Source organism: Acinonyx jubatus, chromosome D2 (genome assembly GCF_027475565.1).
Source record: "Acinonyx jubatus isolate Ajub_Pintada_27869175 chromosome D2, VMU_Ajub_asm_v1.0, whole genome shotgun sequence".
NCBI classification, from domain to species: domain Eukaryota; kingdom Metazoa; phylum Chordata; class Mammalia; order Carnivora; family Felidae; genus Acinonyx; species Acinonyx jubatus.
The window spans coordinates 55,129,198-55,148,339 of record NC_069393.1 but is presented as its reverse complement, the minus strand read 5'-3'; the positions used below and the strand labels follow the sequence as shown (position 1 = coordinate 55,148,339).

General features: G+C 41.5%; 1 protein-coding gene across 4 annotated transcripts in view; it reads left to right on the top strand.

The window, feature by feature from the left end:
- MMS19 (MMS19 homolog, cytosolic iron-sulfur assembly component) overlaps positions 1 to 19,142 on the top strand; it is a 33,993-nt gene that overhangs the window by 2,406 nt on the left and 12,445 nt on the right. For 2 of the 4 annotated variants that reach the window (XM_027062748.2, XM_027062750.2), the window contains exons 2-8: positions 11,544 to 11,592; positions 13,421 to 13,521; positions 14,440 to 14,525; positions 14,908 to 14,982; positions 15,384 to 15,453; positions 16,028 to 16,156; positions 16,247 to 16,308. In XM_027062748.2, coding sequence (XP_026918549.1) covers positions 11,544 to 11,592; positions 13,421 to 13,521; positions 14,440 to 14,525; positions 14,908 to 14,982; positions 15,384 to 15,453; positions 16,028 to 16,156; positions 16,247 to 16,308 — 572 coding nt within the window. Of the gene's footprint in view, positions 1 to 11,543; positions 11,593 to 13,420; positions 13,522 to 14,439; positions 14,526 to 14,907; positions 14,983 to 15,383; positions 15,454 to 16,027; positions 16,157 to 16,246; positions 16,309 to 19,142 lie in introns of those variants that run through there. The other 2 variants (XM_027062752.2, XM_053207348.1) reach the window with 2 other exon arrangements.

The window sequence follows — 19,142 nt, the reverse complement described above, 5'->3', positions numbered from 1 at the left end:
AAGGATTAAATTGGTATTCTCAGTCTGAGATCACAGCCCTGGTTAATGTTGTTGAAGGCTGACAGGGTTTTGAAACCTTCCCAAAATTAGATGTGCTTTCTAATGCAGCCTGAGTCTAGTTTTGTTAGCACTAAAGAGACCAGCTTTCTGTTCAGCCACTCACAGCAGCAGCCTGTTCCATGACACCCTATGATCACAAAGACAGCTACCACCAACTTTGTTTTGCACCTTTGCAGTGAAGTTCCTGATGAAAGTAGGTGTCAGATGTAAAGGTGCAAATGACGGGGCAGAGAGATGAACCGGTAGGTTAAGGGTTAAAGACTTCTTATGCTAGCATTCAAAGGTTGCACTACTTGGCCCCAGCCCTTACTCTTACCACTCCTCTCCTGGACCTTTGGTGCCTGGCAGCCACCTGGATTTACTATTCCCTGAATGCTTTCCTTCCCAGTTCCTTTCACTAGCTCCATCTGAACAAAGTTAGACCTCGGATTCAAGGTCGGCTTGAATCCTGAATACTGCCTGCCCCCCAAGCATTTCCTGATTACTCCAGCCAGACATCATCTCACATTTCAAAATCTTTGTGGTATTTATTTCTCAGACACTCATTTATTAGCAGTTATTAGCAGACTTGTGCAGTAGCTGTTTCTGTATATATTTCCACGTCCTATCCTATACCTACCACCCAAGTCTCCTGGAGACTAGCATAACTAAGTATGCAGTAAAAAACTGTGTAAGTGAATGGAATGAGAGATGTTGAAGGAAGAATCTGTGGAATTTGAGGCCTAACTAGTTACAGTTGAAGGAGAGTGAGGACTCTATGATGACCCCAAGCTTTTGAGCCTGAGGATGAACAAAGGAGAAGTCCTTTGTTCAAAAATGGAGGTTGGAAAGGAAGCTGATTTTGAAGTGTGTTATGGATATAAATTTTCTTCCTTTCAGTTATTTGGATTTCCTTTCTTTTCAGTCTTTTTGTATTGTGTTTTCCCACTTTTGTGGGAGACCACTATTCCTGAAACCAAGAGATTGTTAAACAACAGTAAAACAGTTCTGAGAAATTTCTATGGCATCCTCAGCTTGATTGAAACTGAGTCCTGATTGGGATTTTTCTCTCTACTGCTCCTTCACATCCTTCCCCCTTCTTCCATTGGTTGCTCCTCCAGATTCTCAAGAGGCTGCAACTCCATCAGACAGAGGTCTGATTGTACATTCTGTCAGTCTCATATAAATACTCCTTTGATGACTGCTCAGTGCTCCATATGAACTGGTGCCCTGCTGAGGGAAGTGTGGGTAGTTCGGAGGTGCTAGTAGGTCCATTTTTAGAGAGTCTTGGGCACATTGGAAAAACTTAAGCCTACTTAATGTAGGGAAAAGAACTTAACATTTGTTTTTCCTTAATGCCAGTGAGACTACCTTTAGGAAAATTAGCCCCTTAGTAGCTTTTCTTTTATCCCAGGAGTACTAGTGCATGATTAACGATACTTCCAGATTCAGGTAGTGTTCGTTTGGGAAAACTTACAATGTTAAAATGTTAGTGATGGATGGTTCATAAACCCAGGAATTTTACTCCTTTCTTATGCTAACTCAGTCTCTGTTTATATCACTATGGCAACACTGAGCGTGTTACACTGTGATTGTTTTAAAGGTCTTTCTGCCCCAACAAGACTGTGGACTCCTTAAAAGCTCCCTGTCTATATTTCTGTCTCCAGCCCTAACCCCAGTACCTGATTTGTAATAGGTGCTTAATAAATATTGAATAAATAAAACAAGCACACATGACAATTTTGTTAAAGAATTATGGAGAAACATGAAAGGGAGTAATTTGAGCTGGATCTTGAGGGGTTGAATTTTGACAGGAAGGAGGCATTTGAAACCAAGGGAATATTTACAGGATTAAGGATATGGAAGAGCTTGATAAGTTGGGACATGTGAGTGAATGATAGGAGTCATGATTAAAGGTGAGGCTAGAGGGGCTTTGAGGGCTAAAGTGTGAAGGACATCAAGCCAAGGAGTCAGGTCTTAGGCAGTAAGGAGCAAAAGAGACTGGTGGGCAGGGAAGTAATTCTGCATTTTAGGGAGGTAATTCTAGATAGAGTGTGGATGGATTAAATGGCTTTTTTTAAGGGGCACCTGGGTTGTTCAGTCGGTTAAGTATCCAACTCTAGTTTCGGCTCAGGTCCTGATCTCTGGGTTCATGTGATCAAGCCCATGTCTGGCTCTGTGCTGACAGCACGGAGCCTGCTTGGGATTCTCTCTTTACCTTTCTCTGCTCCGCCCCTGCCCCCCCCGCCCCCCCCCCCTGCTAGCACTCTGTCTCTCTCAAAATAAATACGTAAACATTTTTGTAAGGCTTTTTATTTTTTTTAAAGTTTATTCATTCTGAGAGAGAGAGAGAGCGCGCAAGTGGTAAGGGGCAGAGAGAGAAAGAGAGAGAATCCCAAGCAGGCTCCAGGCTGCCAGCTCAGAGCCCAATGTGGCACTTGAACCCATGAACCGGGAGATCATGACCTGAGCTGAAACCAGGAGTTGACACTTAACCGACTGAGCCACCCAGGTGCCCTTAGAAAAGGGCTTTTAAGAAAATTGAGGTAACCTCTTTAACCATTTTAAGTGTACGATTAATTGACTTTTAGTACATTCACAATGTTCTGCAATCATTGCCACTATCTAAAAATTCTAGGGGCGCCTGGGTGGCGCAGTTGGTTAAGTGTCTGACTTCAGCTCAGGTCACGAACTTGCCGTCCGTGAGTTCGAGCCCCGCGTCGGGCTCTGGGCTGATGGCTCAGAGCCTGGAGCCTGTTTCCGATTCTGTGTCTCCCTCTCTCTCTGCCCCTCCCCCATTCATGCTCTGTCTCTCTCTGTCCCAAAAATAAACGTTAAAAAAAAAAAAAAATTAAAAAAAAAATCTAGAACATTTTCAGCACACCAAAAAGTGGAGGACTGTTTTGAAGGTTGTCTCTATATAGTCTGGTTAAAGGGATGGAAAGGAAGAGTCTTATTTAAAAGACATTTCTGAGGTAGACTCGACAAAACTAGAATAAAATGTTAGGTTTAGTTATGTTTGTGAAAACACCCTCAAAATACTGATTCTAGCTTTTTGCCACTGTACTCACCATTTTCCTTACTCTTATTTCTTATTGTATAATAGCTATAAAGCTTATATAAGTAAATCTTTTCATTTTTTTCTAATTTTGTATTAGTTTTATACTTCACGTTTCTTTATGTTTGTGCTGCATTAATTCAAGATAAGATCCTTGTGAAAAGTATGAAGACCAAAGGGCTCTGCCAGGAGAGTTCACCCATAACTGGAATTCAAGGAATCACATGCCAATGGGTGTCTATTTGTAATTGTAATACAGCCAGTTTCATAATGCTGTATACTCATGGTGAAGAAGTCTTTTTTATTTATGAAATTTGAGGCAACCTATAGGAGAGGGAATTGACTGGTAAGGGGCATGAGGGAACTTTGTCCATTGCTGGAAATATTCCACATCTTGATTGGGATGTTGGTTACTCAAGGTATACTTTTGCTTAAACTCATCAAATTATACTGTTAATATCTGTACATTTTGCTGTATATAAATTAGACCCTTTTTTTAAATGAAAAAATTAGAGGCAACGGAATGGGGCTTATTAGGCAGGTCTCTGTCTTATAGCACTTCAGGTATTTCCAACGTTAGACCATAGCCCAGCATTCCCAGGGGACTTTGATTTTCTTGCTGAAGAAGAATGATGGTTCAGTGATGGTCTTGCTAGTAACAGTAATCAGTCCTCTAGAGCTTCCTGTGCACAAATGCTCCCTCTGTGGCCACCACTGAAATTAGTGTTTAGATGGGGTTTTTAGCAGAGTTACCTGGTCTTTGACCAAGAGGTTCCAAAAAGGTACCCTTTTCCACCTTCCCAAACTGTGTAATACTCTTTTATAGTGTATAACCCAGAAATGAGTATCTCTGTTCACTTAGTGTTGCCATTAAGGAATGAGGTACAGAGCCTAACTGTCAGTTCCTTGGTAGTCTGGCTGCTGTCCCTTCCCCCACCCTACAGCCTGGACATTTTTTCACTTGGCTCTTTCTCAGGAACAGGGGCAGCAGCTGGGCCTTCCACATCCTGGCACGAGTAGGGCTAAGAGTGCCTGATGTCTAAATTGGTGCCAGTCACGAGCTATGAATCCTGACTAGAGGGCTCCTTTTCTCAGGCATTTTGGACTTCTTACTCTAGGACCAGAGTGAGCCTTTATCTAGTTCTACTCACCCCTGTTGCTGAGACCACAAATTTAAGGGGAACTGGAAGTTTAGGAGTTTACTCAAGCCGCTTTTTCACTCTAGCTAAAGTCTAGTGTTGGTGAATGCTAACCTATTAGGTCTGACATTTAGAGGTAGGTGGGTTGGAGACCCAGAACAGGCTACTGCAAGTAATTTCCTGATGGAGCTAGAACTCCTCTGTGGTAACCAAACCCTTAGGAAGATTGCTAAGATTTTACTCTCTGTTTCTTCCTTGAGAATATATCCTAAGAAGCTTCTGGTAGATCTGTGTGAATTACTATTGTGCTGTTAGAAATGTATTTTTAAAATAAGTAATATATTGACATGGTACAACATTTAAAAGGTACAAAAGGATACATGGAGAAAAACCTCCCTTCCCTCTCAAGATAGAATGTAGACAGTGAGGGGCACCTGGGTGGCTCAGTCGGTTAAGCATCCGACTTCGGCTCAGGTCATGATCTCACAGTTAGTGAGTTCGAGCCCCGCGTTGGGCTCTGTGCTGACAGCTCAGAGCCTGGAGCCTGCTTCACATTCTGTGTCTCCCTCTCTCTCCCTGCTCGTGCTGTGTCTCTCTCTGTCTCAAAAATAAATAAACATTAAAAAAAATTTTTTTTAAATAAAAAATGTAGACAGTGACAAATGAATCTACTGTATTACTAGTATATGATGTTTCCTCACTAAAGGGAGGAGGGGGCTGATCTAAGTGATTTGGTAAAACAGTATTTTGTCTGGAGGCTAAAGACAGAATTGTCCAGGGGTGCCTGGGTGGCTCAGTTGGTTAAGTATCCAACTCTTGGTTTTGGTTCAGGTCATGATCTCATGGTTTGTGGGTTCAAGACCTGTGTCAGGCTCTGGGCTGACAGTGTGGAGCCTGCTTGGGATTCTTTATATCTGCCCCTCTCCTGCTCACGTTCTCTCTCAAAATAAATAAATAAACTTAAAAAAAAAAAAGACAAAACTGTACATAAACACACTTGGCTTTTATAAATCTGTTTCTCACAGAAGTTGACAATTTGGAAAGTAATTTATAGCTATACTAGGATTGAAAAAATAATAAATGGTAGATAATGGGAACCAGATTTCTCACTGTCAGAGAAACAAATTACAAACAACAAGGAGAGAGGCTAGAATGGACCCTGCGGTCCTGGATTATAGCTGGAGACTTTAACATGACCTTATATTTAGGTGTTTTTCTTTTTAAGTTCATTTATTTATTTTGAGAGAGACCGAGACAGCACAATGGGGGAGGGGCAGGGAGAAGGAGAGAGAGAGACTCCCAAGCAGGCTCCACACCATCAGCGCAGAGCCTGATGTGGGGCTCGAACTCATGAACCATGAAATCATGATCTGAGCCAAAACCAACAGTCAGAGGCTTAACTGACTAAGCCACCCAGGTGCCCCATGTTTAGTTTGATATATACAGATAGAAAAATAATTAAAGATATACATGTACATATATGTATGGGTTAATATGTACATACGTGTTTCCCAGCTCTCCCTGGGACATATGTGTCTCCCAGCTAAGTGGGGCCTAGGAGCAGTGGTATCCCAATAGCAGCAAGCACAGCTATACCCAGATCTTGGTTTGTAATAGCATTCTCCAGTAAAAAGAATCAGGGTTTCTCGGAGAAAAGGCTGATTCTAGGGCTCGGATAGAGAAATTACAGGATGAGCCTATAGTATTTTGTAGTGCTAAAAAAGAAAGTACTTAAAAAGTGAAACGATGTGGTGCCTGGCTGGCTCAGTTGGTAAAGCATATGACTTTTTTTTTTTAATTTATTTTTATTCCTTATTTATTTTTGAGAGAGAGACAGAGTGTATCAGGGGAGGAACAGAGAGAGAGAGGGAGACACAGAATCTGAAGCAGGCTCCAGGCTCTGAGCTGTCAGCAGAGTCCGATGCGGGGCTCAAACTTATGAATCGCAAGTTCATGACCTGAGACAAAGTCGGACGCTCAACTGACTGAGCCACCCAGGCGCCCCCCACCCTTTTTTTTTTAATGTTTATTTATTTTTGAACAACAGAGAGAGAGAGAGAATGTAGAAGAGGGGCAGAGGGAGAGGAAGACAGGATCTGAAGCAGGCTCTGTGCTGTCAGAACAGAGCCTGATGTGGGGCTCTAACTCACGAACCATGAGGTCATGACCTAAGCTGGCCGAAGTATCAAGAGTTGGATACTTAACCAGCTGAGCCACCCAGGCACCCCCAGGAGCATGTGACTCTTGATCTTGAGGTCATGAGTTCAAGCCCCACACTAGATATAGAGATGACTTAAAACAGGGGCACCTGATGGCTTAGTCAGTGAAGTGTGAAACTCTTGATCTTGGAGTTGTGAGTTCATGCCCCACGCTGGGTGTAGAGATTTCTTAAAATCGTTAAGGGGTGCCTGCATGGATCAGTCGGCTAAGCATCTGACTCTTGGTGTTGGCTCAGGTCATGATCTAACAGTTTGTGAGTTTGAGCCCCACATAAGGCTCTGCGCTGAAGGTGCAGAGCCTGCTTAGGATTCTCTCTCTCCTGCTCTCTCTGCCCCTCCCCTGCTTGTGCTCTCTCTCTCTCTCAGAAATAAATATATTAAATAAATAAATAAAATTTAAAAACTAATGAGCTGGCTGTGTTCTAATAAAACTTTATAAAAAATAAATAAATGGGGTGCCTGGGTGGCTCAGTCAGTTGGTTAAGTATCCCACTCTTGATCTCCCTTCAGGTCGTGCCCTCACGATTGATAAGATAGAGCCCCACATCTGGCTCTATGCTGACAGCGCGGAGCCTGCTTGGGATTCTCCCTCTCTGCCCCTCTCCTGTTCATGCCCCCCCTCCCCCGGCTCAAAATAACTAAATGAACTTTAAAAAATAAATGGATGGGGGTGCCTGGGTGGCTCAGTCGGTTGGGCGTCAGACTTCAGCTCAGGTCATGATCTCGCGGTCCGTGAGTTCGAGCCCTGCGTCGGGCTCCGTGCCGACAGCTCAGAGCCTGGAGCCTGTTTCGGATTCCGTGTCTCCCTCTCTGACCTTCCCCCGTTCATGCTCTGTCTCTCTCTGTCTCAAAAATAAATAAACGTTAAGAAAAAAATAAAAAATAAATGGATGGATGGATGGATGGATGGATGGATGGATGGGACAAGTCAAAAAGACAGGTGCCAATCTAAAAAAGCTCCCTGCAGCCAAAGATAGAATAACTTGAACAGCAAAATAACCTAGTATTGGATTATAACCTGAAGTGTAAAATAAATGTACATGAGTCTATGCTGCTGTAAAATAAATGACTGAATAAATAAAGGGGGAAGAAGAAAGGAATCTTCCTTACAGAACAATTCCATATAATATAGGTAGGTCAACATATTCCTTTCTAGGAAGTGGAGGTTAATCTCTGCCTCCCCCTTGAATCTTCTAAAGAAGATAGTATGGGAAAGAAAAAATAGTACCTCTGTAGTTCACAGAACTGGCTGATATTACTTTCGCCAAGTAATTTGAGCATCCAACTTCGGCTCAGGTTGTGATCTCACAGTTCGTGACTTCAAGCCCCACGTCAAGCTCTGCACTGACAGCTTGGAGACTGGGACCTGCTTTGGATTCTGTGTCTCCCTCTCTCTCTGTCCCTCCCCTGCTCGCTCTCTCTCTGTCTCCCTCAAAAATAAATAAACATTAAAAAATAATAATAATGAAATAAAATAAAATCACCAATAATAAATAAGTCATATTGATACCTTGTGCCCCTGGTATGATTGATATGATATGATGAGAAGGATACTTTACCTCTGTGCTATTCTTCTCAAAACCCATGACCCCAGTCTAAACAATAGGAAAACATCAAACCCCAAATTGGGGGACATTCTATAAAGTACTTTAGGATATCGAGGTCCTTAAGGACAAGACTGAGAAACTTTCACAGACCAGAGGAGACCAAGGATTCATGATGTCTAATTGCAATGTGGTATCCTTAATTGGATCCTGAAACAGAAAAATGACATTAGTGGAAAAACTGGTAAAATCTAAATACAGTCTAGAGTTTAATAGTAATACATTAATGCTAATCTCTAACTCTAAAATTATTTCACAGTAAAACATCTTTTTTTTTTTTTTTTCAAAGTCTACCTTTCAACCCCCTAGCCATCCAGTGTCCTTCCTTGGAGACAACCAATATTAGTTCCTTTTATCTTCTGGAGAAATAAATAAATAAATGCAAATAGAAACAACCTCCCTTCCCCTTAAAAACAATGCTGTGCACTTAGTATTGTATATATTATTTTTGTACATTGTCTGGATTTTAGATCATGTCCCATTATCAGCGTGTGTGTGTGTGTGTGTGTGTGTGTAGTATGCACTATTTTGTACTTTTACAAGGATATAGGATAAATTTTGAGAAGATTCACTGAATTAAAACATATATACACTTGTAATTTTTATTAAACATATTGTCAAATTGCCTTCCATAAAGGGGTTGTATCAATTTATACTCCACTTGTAATGTGTAAGAGTGCCTATTTCTGCATACCATCACCAAACATAGGTGTGTTACAAAGTTATTTTTTATTTTTACCAATCTAGTATGTTAAAAACAAGACTTTCATATAGTTTAATTTGTATTTCTGTTGTGAATATGAGTATCTTCTGTAGAATGCCTGTTCATTCTTGGTTTTGCCCATGCTAAAAAAAAATTTGTTTAATGTGCGTTTATTTATTGTTGAGGGAGAGGGACAGAGCAGGAGTGGGGGAGGGGCAGAGAGAGAAGGAGACACAGAATCTGAAACAGGCTCCAGGCTCTGAGCTGTCAGCACAAAGCCTGACAAGGGGGTTTGAACTCACAAACTGTGAGATAATTTGCCTAAGGCAAAGTCGGATGCTTAATCGACTGAGCCACCCAGGTGCCCCAAGGTATTGCCCATTTTTAAATTGGTTGTTGATCTTTTCCTCATTGATTTGTAGGAGCTTTATGTGTTGGTTTAAAAAAAGCCCTATGTTGTAAGAATTACAAATATATTTTTCTAGTTTGTCTTTTTTAAAAATTTTTTTTTAATGTTTATTTTTGAGAGAGAGACAGAGCATGAGTGGGGGAGGAGCAGAGGGAGACACAGAATCCAAAGCAGTCACCAGGCTCTGAGCTGTCAGAACAGAGCCCAACGTGGGGCTTGAACCCATGAACCATGGGGCTCGAACCCATGAACCGTGAGATCGTGACCTGAGCTGAAGTCAGACACTTAACCGACTGAGCCACCCAGGCGCCCCTTTAGTTTGTCTTAATGATGTTTTTTGTTTGTTTTTGTCCTGCAGAAAATCCAATTTTTTAATGTAGCTGATTTTAACCAATCTTTTTTTCAAATGTTTATGTATTTTGAGAGAGCACAAGCATGGGAGTGGGAGGGGCACAGAGAAGGAGAATCCCAAGCAAGCTCCACACTGTCATTGCAGACAGTGAATTCACAACCTGTGAGATCATGACCTAAGCCAAAATCAAGAGTCAGATGCTTAACCAACTGAGCTATCCACCCAGGTGCCCCTAACCAGTCTTTTTTTTTTTTTTCAATGGCTTCTGATAATGTTAGTTTATACTTAGGAATTTTCTCATGTCTTTTTCTTTAATCCATTTGAAAAGTTTACTTTGATGAAAGATTCAAAGTCAAGACTTTTTTTCCCAAATATTTACCCAATCATTCCATCACTGTTTATTGAGTAGTCTAGTTTTCCCATTAATCGAAATTTTAAAAATCATCATCTCATATGCATTTGTATTTCTTTCTGGACTTTCTCTACCGTTTCTGTACCATTGATTTCTTTGTTTAAAAATATGAACTCATACTATGCTGGTTGTTTTTTTGTTTTTTTACTTTTATTCTAGAAATCTTCAAGTACATTCAAAAGTACACACTAAAAAAAGTATACACAAATGTATTATTGTGACTTTGAAACAATTTTTTTAAGTTTATTTTGAGAGCGAGAATGTGCAAGTTGCAGAGGAGCAGAGAGAGAATCCCAAGCAGGCTCCACACTTTTTAGTGTGGAGCCCAAATGGGGGGGACGGGGAGCAGCTAGAAGCCAGATGTGGGGCTCAAACTCACAAACCATAAGATCATGACCTGAGTCAGACACTTAACCGACTGAGCCACCCTGGCACCCCATAACAATTTTCTTTAATGTTTGTTTGTGGCATGTTAAAATTTTTTTTAATGTTTTATTTTTTTTTGAGAGAGAGCACAAGTAGGGAGGCAGGAGGGTGGGTGGCAGAGAGAGGGAGACAGAATTTGAAGCAGGCTCCAGGCTCTGAGCTCTTAGCACAGAGCCCAACGTGAGGCTCATGAACCATGAGATCATGACCTGAGCTGAAGTCAGACACTTAATCGACTAAGCCATCCAGGCGCCCCTATAACAATTTTTTAATATCTGAAAGGTCTACCTTCCCTCCCTCCCCCATTGTTCTTTTTCAAAATTTGCCTAATTATGTGGGGTTTTTTTTTGCATTTTAACTTTAGAATAAGTTTATCTAGTTCCCCCCAAAATAAAAATTCTGGTATTTTCATAGAGATTGTTTAAAATTATAGATTAATTTGGGAGATCTGTTTTCTTGAGTCTTTCATGAATATGGCATGCCTATTTGTTCAAATTTTCTTTTGTGCTCCTCACTAGTGCTTTAAAGTTTTTCACTATTCAGTTCTTCACATTTTTTGTTAAGTTTATATCCAGGTGTTTTTCCCTCCCCTTTTTTTTCTATTATAAATAGGATCTTTTTTCCTTTTTGTATCATTTTACAGGGCATTTTGTGTATATATGTATATGTGAAGGTTCTTAATTTCATAATACTAATTTTGTACTCAGCTAATAAATTATTTTTTAATGTTTATTAATTTTTGAGAGAGAGAGGGAGCGCATGAGCCTGGGAGGGGCAGAGAGAGACGGAGACAAAGGATACAGAGGATCCAAGGTGGGCTCTGTGCTGATAGCAGAGAGCCCAACTTGGAGCTTGAATTCATGAACCCCGTGAGATCATGACCTGAGCTGAAGTTAGACACTTAACTGACTGAGACACCCAGGAGTCCTGTGAATTATTTTATTTGTAGTATTTCTTCAGTTACTTCTTCTGGATTTTCTAGGTATACAGTCATTATCTACAAACGATATGTTTATTTCCTTTTCAATTTCTATAATTGAAGCTGCATGTTTGAAGTGTTACAGTAATACCTCTTACGTAGAAGGGGCTCTAGGGTGCCCCTAGGGTAGGCAGGAAACATTGGTGATTAGATCCTTTCAATACTGGGACTGGGTTTATATTTTTTTCTTTTGTTTCCTCTAGATGTGAAATCTGGGAGCTATACAGTGTTACAAGTGGTGGAAGCCCTTGGGTAAGAGCCTGTGCGGTAGAGCTCCCTTCTCCCAGCCCTGCCTGTGCACTCTGAAAAGGTTGTGTTGTACACTGCTGCTTTCCTGGACCTGACTGGTCCTGAACTTCTCCTACTGTAGCCCAGTACCCTCCTTTCCTCTCTGCCTCGGTCTAAGCCTGTGTTTCTCCTGAAATAAGTTTGATGCTACCTGACTTAAGTCCCTAAGGGAGGAAGGGTTGGAAGTTCCTGGATCAGCCCACAAGTTTGGAGTGAGATAGGTGGTTGAAGGCCATCAACTGTTATTTAATTAGAGCTGGGATTCCTCCTGTGCCTCTTAAAGACCTACCTGCCCCATGGGATTCTAGTCAGTGTGGATCTGACTCAGACCTGTCGTGGGCCCTGCCTGGGGATTTGCCAGGAAGCTGACCCTGCACCAGATCCTCACTATAGGAAAAGGTCTGAGGAAACAGCTGGAAGATCAGTGTTAAAACCAGATATCCAGGCACCAGAGGGAGTATGTGCTTGTTGTCTGTTGCCTGCTTTTCTCCTATTTCATACTTGGTAGACCATCTAAATTGACGTTTTATTTGCAAAGGTTAACTGTCTCAGCCAGCTTGTTTTCTGAAGCAGAAAACTAGAAAACTGGAAGGGTGGGGTGGAATGTAGGTCGCTATTATGTCTCTCTCCCACATGAGAGACCATTTGGCCTTTCTACTCATGTGTGGCCTTGGTCCATTTAAAAAAAAAAATGACTTTATTGAGATGTAATTCATATGTCACAAAGTTCATCACTTTTTGTGTATTCACAGATTTATACAACCCTCAATCAATTTTTGAACATTTTCATTACCTCAGAAACCTGATGCCCATTAGTATATGTTTTCAGTTTATCCCTGTTATGGCTTTCGATAGTGTTTCATTTTTTGCTGAAGAATAATCTGTTACATGAATATCTCACATTTTGTTTAACCATTCATCAGGTGGTGGATATCAGGGTTGTTTCCAAATTTGGGGTATTCTAAATAATGCTGATATGAACACTTGTGTGCCTTGGTCTAATTTTAAACACCAAGTTTTCCACTTCTTAACAGGGCCTTTCGACAAGATCCTATTCTATTCCTGTCAAGAGTGATTTTATTTTTTCCCTTTACCCCTAGGTATAGACACCCTTATCCTTGAGATTTCAGTCAAATGTCCTAGTCATTTCTCCTTCAGAAATCTTCTACTTCCTACATTAACTTACTTAGATTTCTTCAAGTATGTTTAAATGTAATCTCTATAAGACCTATTCTGAAGATAAGTTACCTTATTGCCTGAGTCCAGGTTTTCCAATTCAGTAATCCTAAATAGTTAAAACATTTATTCTGACCATCTTACTTTGTAAACTTGCAGTTATAAAGATTCCCGCCTCCCCCCCCCCTGCCCCCGGCCTAAGATCTTGGTTGCTCTCAGCATTTTTTTTCTTAGCAGTAATATATTTATTCTCCTGTTTGGGTAGAAGTTGCAGCTGCCCATGATCTGTTGAGCCCTGTGGGTAGCTGCTAAGCTCGGTTTCAGAGGAAGGTCACTATCATATAAGAATAAGCCAAATGCCCAATCAGCGCCTGGAGATGGATACTTCTGTTGGCGGTGGTGTCAGATGAGCCTCTAATGAATGCCAGATCAATCTGGGAATTGGCTGTTTAGACTCTGGCTTTACTGTTATCTGTAATGCTAAGTACCTACAGAACACCTTTCCTGGGCTGGATTCCATGCCCAGGGGGGTGAGTGTGACTAATTTCAAAATATTTATGCCTTCAAAAGTTTCAACAGGGTTATGTCAAGCTCTCTATATCCTACTTTCCCCCAGGTCATCTCTAGAGAATCCAGAACCCCGAACTCGGGCACGAGGAATCCAGCTTCTGTCACAGGTGCTACTCCAGTGTCACTCCTTGCTCCTGGAGAAGGAAGGTACTGGCATCACTAGTAGGAGTATCTTCCCAGATTGCTGAGCCAAGGCCTCCTTCCTTGTCTATTCAAGCCAACTTTATAGGGAGGGAAGAAAAAAGGGAGGGCATAAGGAATCTGTGAATCACTAATTCAGTATCTTCATTCCTCACTGGTGTATGTGGCAGAGAGATAAGTATTGAGGCTGAAGACACTGGGATTTCAAATGTAGCCTTAGACATTATTCATTTATTTATCTTAAAGTTTATTTATTACCGTTTATCTATTTTGAGAGAAAGAGAGAGCGTGAGCAGGGGAAGGGCAGAGAGAGAAAGGCAGAGAGAGAATCCCAAGCAGGCTCCATGCTGTCAGCTCAGAGCCGGAGGCAGTCTTGATCCCAGGAACTGTGAGATCATGATCTGCACCGAAATCAAGAATCAGACACTTTTAACTGACTGAGCTACCAGATGCCCCTCCTTAGACATTTTTTATCCTTTATAGCATAGTAGTGGGCAAACTACAGCCTATTTTTATTAATAATGTTTTGTTAGCGTATAGCCACAACCATTTATTTACCTTGTGTATGCTGCTTTTCTGTTACAGCGGCCAAGTTGAGCAGAGTGGAGTAGTTGTGACCAATACTATGTCCTACAAGCCTAAAATATTTACTGTCTGGCCCTTTGAGAAAGTTTGCCCATTCTGGTTCTATAGAAAGGAAGTTCTGGGGTTGTAAGTGGGTTCAAATGCGGACCTATGTGAGAATTGATAACAAAAGGTGTTCACCTATTTTCCTGACTGATCAAGGCACCCTCAAATGGGAGGGCATGGGACATATCTCTTAGTGGAGGAGAAAATTTGTAGTAAAGCCCAAACAGGAACAGCCTTTACAAAGTTTGGGAAGGAGCCTGTGTAAAATAATGGCTGCATTTCTGGTTTGTGCAGTGGTCCACCTGATCCTATTCTATGAGAACCGGCTGAAGGATCATCATTTTGTGATCCCATCTGTCCTGCAAGGTTTGAGGGCACTTGTGAGTTCTCCTTTTTTCATTACATACTGTGTTTGCAGGAGCACTTTTCCAGTGAATTCTGTCCTTGTGTTTTGGGCATGAGACTCCCACATCATGAGGAGCAGATGCCCAAGTGGGGAATAAACTAGTGTCAGCTAGTTTCACTTCTGTTTTTAGTCTAGAGATTACAGGTATTTTGGGGGGACTGGAATTCAGAACCAGAGTGGAAAGAGCTGTAGAGAACTAATCAACTCGAGAAAAGGGACCATGTTTCTCACTCTTAGCGCTTTTTCCTGAACCTGGATGTTGTGATTCCCACTGTAGCTAATTAGGCCTGTTCTGGGGATTCTATCTTGAAGGCTAGAATTCCCTCAGTACTCACACATTTCCTCTTCTCCCCCAGAGTCTGTGTGTGGCCCTGCCCCCAGGGCTGGCTGTCTCTGTACTTAAAGCCATCTTCCAGGAGGTCCACGTCCAGGTGAGTGATAACGGTCACTTTCGTATTCTGCTGTCTCTCAGCCTTGACATAACTAGGATTAGGTAGCAAAAGATACTGCCTTCTAAGTCCTGAACTTTTTCAGATCCCTGACCATGTTTAAATGCTAGTCCTTGCTACTATATAAGGAGAAGGAGCCATGCTATTATGTCTGACCTGCATCCTCTTAAACCTAAAGAAAGTAAAGCAGACAGGTTTTGGTTATTGGCTCCCCTGCTATAACTGGTAGTCCAATAGCCATAGCCTTTCTCTGCATTTCTTCTTAGGTTCTTATGCTAGTATAAAGAGCACTGTCCACCTAGAGATTGTGAAGCAGGAAGTAATTTTGTCAGCTTAGGTATTCTTTGAGTACTTTCTTTACTTATGGTCTCTCTCACCCCAAGTCCCTGCCTCAGGTGGACCGACACACAGTCTACAGTATCATCACCAACTTCATGCGAACCCGGGAAGAAGGTAAAAGGCAGGGTTCTTTGGCAAGTCTGAAAAGCGAGCACATCCCTTTTCCCCCCATTACCAGGACTCGTGTTTAGCTTGGTAGTCATGTAGGAGAGCCCATACTCTGAAAAGAATGAAGGAAAACTGGGAGGGGTCCACTCACTCCCCAGTAAAGTAAAGGAAGGATAGGATATGGACCGATGTTTTAAATTCTTACCTCAAGGGGGCGCCTGGGTGGCTCAGTAGGTGAAGTGTGGACTCTTGATTTTTAGCTTCCTGAGATGGAGCCTGCTGAGGCTTCACACTGTTAGAGGAACTTGCTTGGGATTCTCTCTCTCCCTCTCTCTCTGCCTCTTCCCCACTCATGCTCTCTCTCTCAAAATAAACTTAACCAAAAAAACCTCTTACCTCTAATGGTTATATATTGCATATCTCTTCTTCACTATGCACTCTCTCAGAATAGGAAAACAGAAAGAGTCTGCTCTGGGAAGGAGCAAAGGTGGGACAATGATAGTAGAGGGAAAACACAAGCCAGAAGAAAGCCCAGCTTTCTGTCTTGAGGAAGGATAGTGACCTGTTCTCTCCTCCCCAGAGCTGAAGGGCCTAGGAGCTGACTTCACCTTTGGCTTCATCCAGGTGATGGATGGGGAAAAGGATCCGCGAAATCTTCTGGTGGCTTTCCGCATCGTCCATGACCTCATCTCTAGGGACTATAGCCTGGGTATGCCCTTGTAGCCTTGAATTAGCTGGTTGGGGCTTGTCAGATGAGTGAAAATTGTAAGTTGACATCATTGTTTCTCTGTTACCTTAGGACCCTTTGTGGAGGAGTTGTTTGAAGTGACGTCTTGTTACTTCCCTATTGATTTTACCCCTGTAAGTAGCACCTTTTATTCATTTGTTCATTTGTTCATTCATTGATTCATTCAAATATTCATTGAGTACCTCCTGTGAGTCAGGTCCAGTTCTAGGCACTGAGGACGCAGCAGTGAACAAAGGAGACAATCTGTGCCCTTGTGAACTTACATTTTAGTAAACTGGGAATGAAGAAGCATTGGCCATCAGAGGAGGGAGTCAATTCAGCGGGTATTTGGGGGTTCCTTAAGCTCCTTAACAACGTACGTAGTGCCAAGGGCTACAGGATTGTAAAACATGGTTCCTGCCCTTGAAGGCTAAAACATTTAAGTAACAATATGAGATTATGGACCAAAACAAGTGGCGTTCTAATTGTTCAGAGAAGACTGAGTTCATTGTGAACTAGAATAGGCAGGAAATGACTTCACAGATGAGATGAGATTTCAGTTGGTTTCTAAGGAATGAGGATCTGATCCTGGAGTCTGAGGGGTGATCTCAGGCAAAAGAAACAAAATTGAAAAAACAAAGAAGACACAGTTCAGTGCAGTATACACAGCATGCTCTGACCATGACCCCCTTGGACCTTCCTCCTGCTCTGCATCTTGATTTCCCTTCTATTTCCAAAAATTCAGGATCTCCTCATTGTATGGGTATGCATGCATATGTGTACTGCAAGCATTAGTGGTTTTGAAGAAATGAAAGTTCTATGACAACAAACCAACTAACATCTGAGTACTGACTCTTACTGCCTTTAAAGTTACACAGCCATCTTTGCCGTGGGGAATTGCTTACCAGCTTATTCCAGTTGACACCATGGTCCTTAGGACCACCTCTCCTGAATTTCTCTTCGTCTCTTTTGTAATCAGTGTCACTTTCTAACTCACAAGAACTTGTTATGCCTTTGAAATCTTGAAAACTCTTTGTTAGGCCACCAGGTTTCTCTTTTTTTGCTTTATTTTGTGTTTGTTTCGAAAAAATTATACATTCATATTATCGAAAACCTAAAAGGTGCAAAAGGGTGAAAAATCTATCAACCACCATTTCTTTCTTTGTTGTCAACCATTTTATCAATTAGGTCTGTATCTTACAGAACTTTTTCATCCATAACGTAAGCAAATGCTCCCCTCCCCCCACCGATGGCAGTGTATGTATGCACTTTTCCTGTACTTGGCCTTTTTCACTTAGTATATCCTGGAGAGTGTTCCATAACAGTATATAAGTTAGCTCTTTATTTTTTATGGGTGTGTAGTATTCCTTTCAATGGAAATACCTAATTAATTTCACTGGTCCTCTATAGGATAAAGGTTTTTGCTAATCTTACATTGTTACAGACAACGCTGCAACTTACATATCCCGTACATGTATCATTTCACATATATATGTGGGTAGAACAGTAGCATAAATTCCTAAAAGTGGAATTGCTGGAATACATGCATTTATAATTTGGGGGCAGGAAAGAGTATGTCATTCATTTTTCTGAAATGTAATAGAGTGAACATGATTCAGTATTTAAAAGATAGAGAGTGAAGCCCCTTTGCTGCCAACCACCCATTTTCCTTTTAAAGATGATCATTGCCCCCAACTGCTTATGTATTTTCTCGGATATTCTACATACACAAAAAAGTTATAATGACAGAATTTCTCGTTTGTGTAGATTTTTTTTTAAGAAGCTTTACACCCAACGTGGGGCTTGAATTCACGACCCCAAGATTAAGAGTCACATACTCTACCTACTAAGCTAGCCAGGTGCTCCTCAAGCAGAATTTTGTATGTTCTTCTGCACTACGGTCTGTATGGGAAGCAGAAAGCTCTTGTCAATTAAAATGAGAGACACCTGGCTTTAGGGTAACTATTTCTATCAGAAATATTTTCGGGGTGGGGGGGCACCTGGGGTGGCTAAGTTGGTTGAGCGTCTGGCTTCGGCTCGGGTCATGATCTCACGATTGGTGAGTTCGAGCCCTGTGTCGGGCTCTGTGCAGACAGCTCAGAGCCTGGAGCCTGCTTCGGATTCTATGTCCCCCTCTCTCTCCGCCCCACCCCTGCTTGTGCTCTGTCTCCCTCTGTCTTTCAAAAAATGAATAAACAGGGGCGCCTGGGTGGCGCAGTCGGTTAAGCGTCCGACTTCAGCCAGGTCACCATCTCGCGGTCTGTGAGTTCGAGCCCCGCGTCAGGCTCTGGGCTGATGGCTCAGAGCCTGGAGCCTGTTTCCGATTCTGTGTCTCCCTCTCTCTCTGCCCCTCCCCCATTCATGCTCTGTCTCTCTCTGTCCCAAAAATAAACGTTGAAAAAAAAAATTAAAAAAAAAAATGAATAAACATTAAAAAAAATTTTTTTAAAGAAATATTCTTTTTGTTGTTTTTTAAATCTGTTTATTTTAGTTTCTTGTATCAGAAATATGCTTTATGGTCTTTGCATCATCATAGTGGATCACGTCAGCATAAGTGATGGTTCCCTTGATTTTCACTATGCATGTACACTCACTCTAGAAGCAGGGCTGGGCAAACTTTTTTTTTTGTAAAGGACCAGATAGTGACTATTTTAGGCTTTCCAGACTATCATTTCTGTCACAACTGTTCAATGCTGCTGTTCTAACAAAAATGGCCGTAGACACTGGAGTGTGGTACAGAGTATAGCAATAAAACTTTATAGACATGGAAATTTAAATTTCATATAGTTTTCATATGTCACAAGATATTATTCTTTTGGGGTTTTTTTTCCCCCAACTATTTAAAAATGTAAAAACCAGGGGATTAAGAGTACACTTATCTTGATGAGCACTGAGTATTATATAGAATTGTTGTATCACTATATTGTACACTTGAAACTAATTTAACATTGTATGTTAACCACATTGG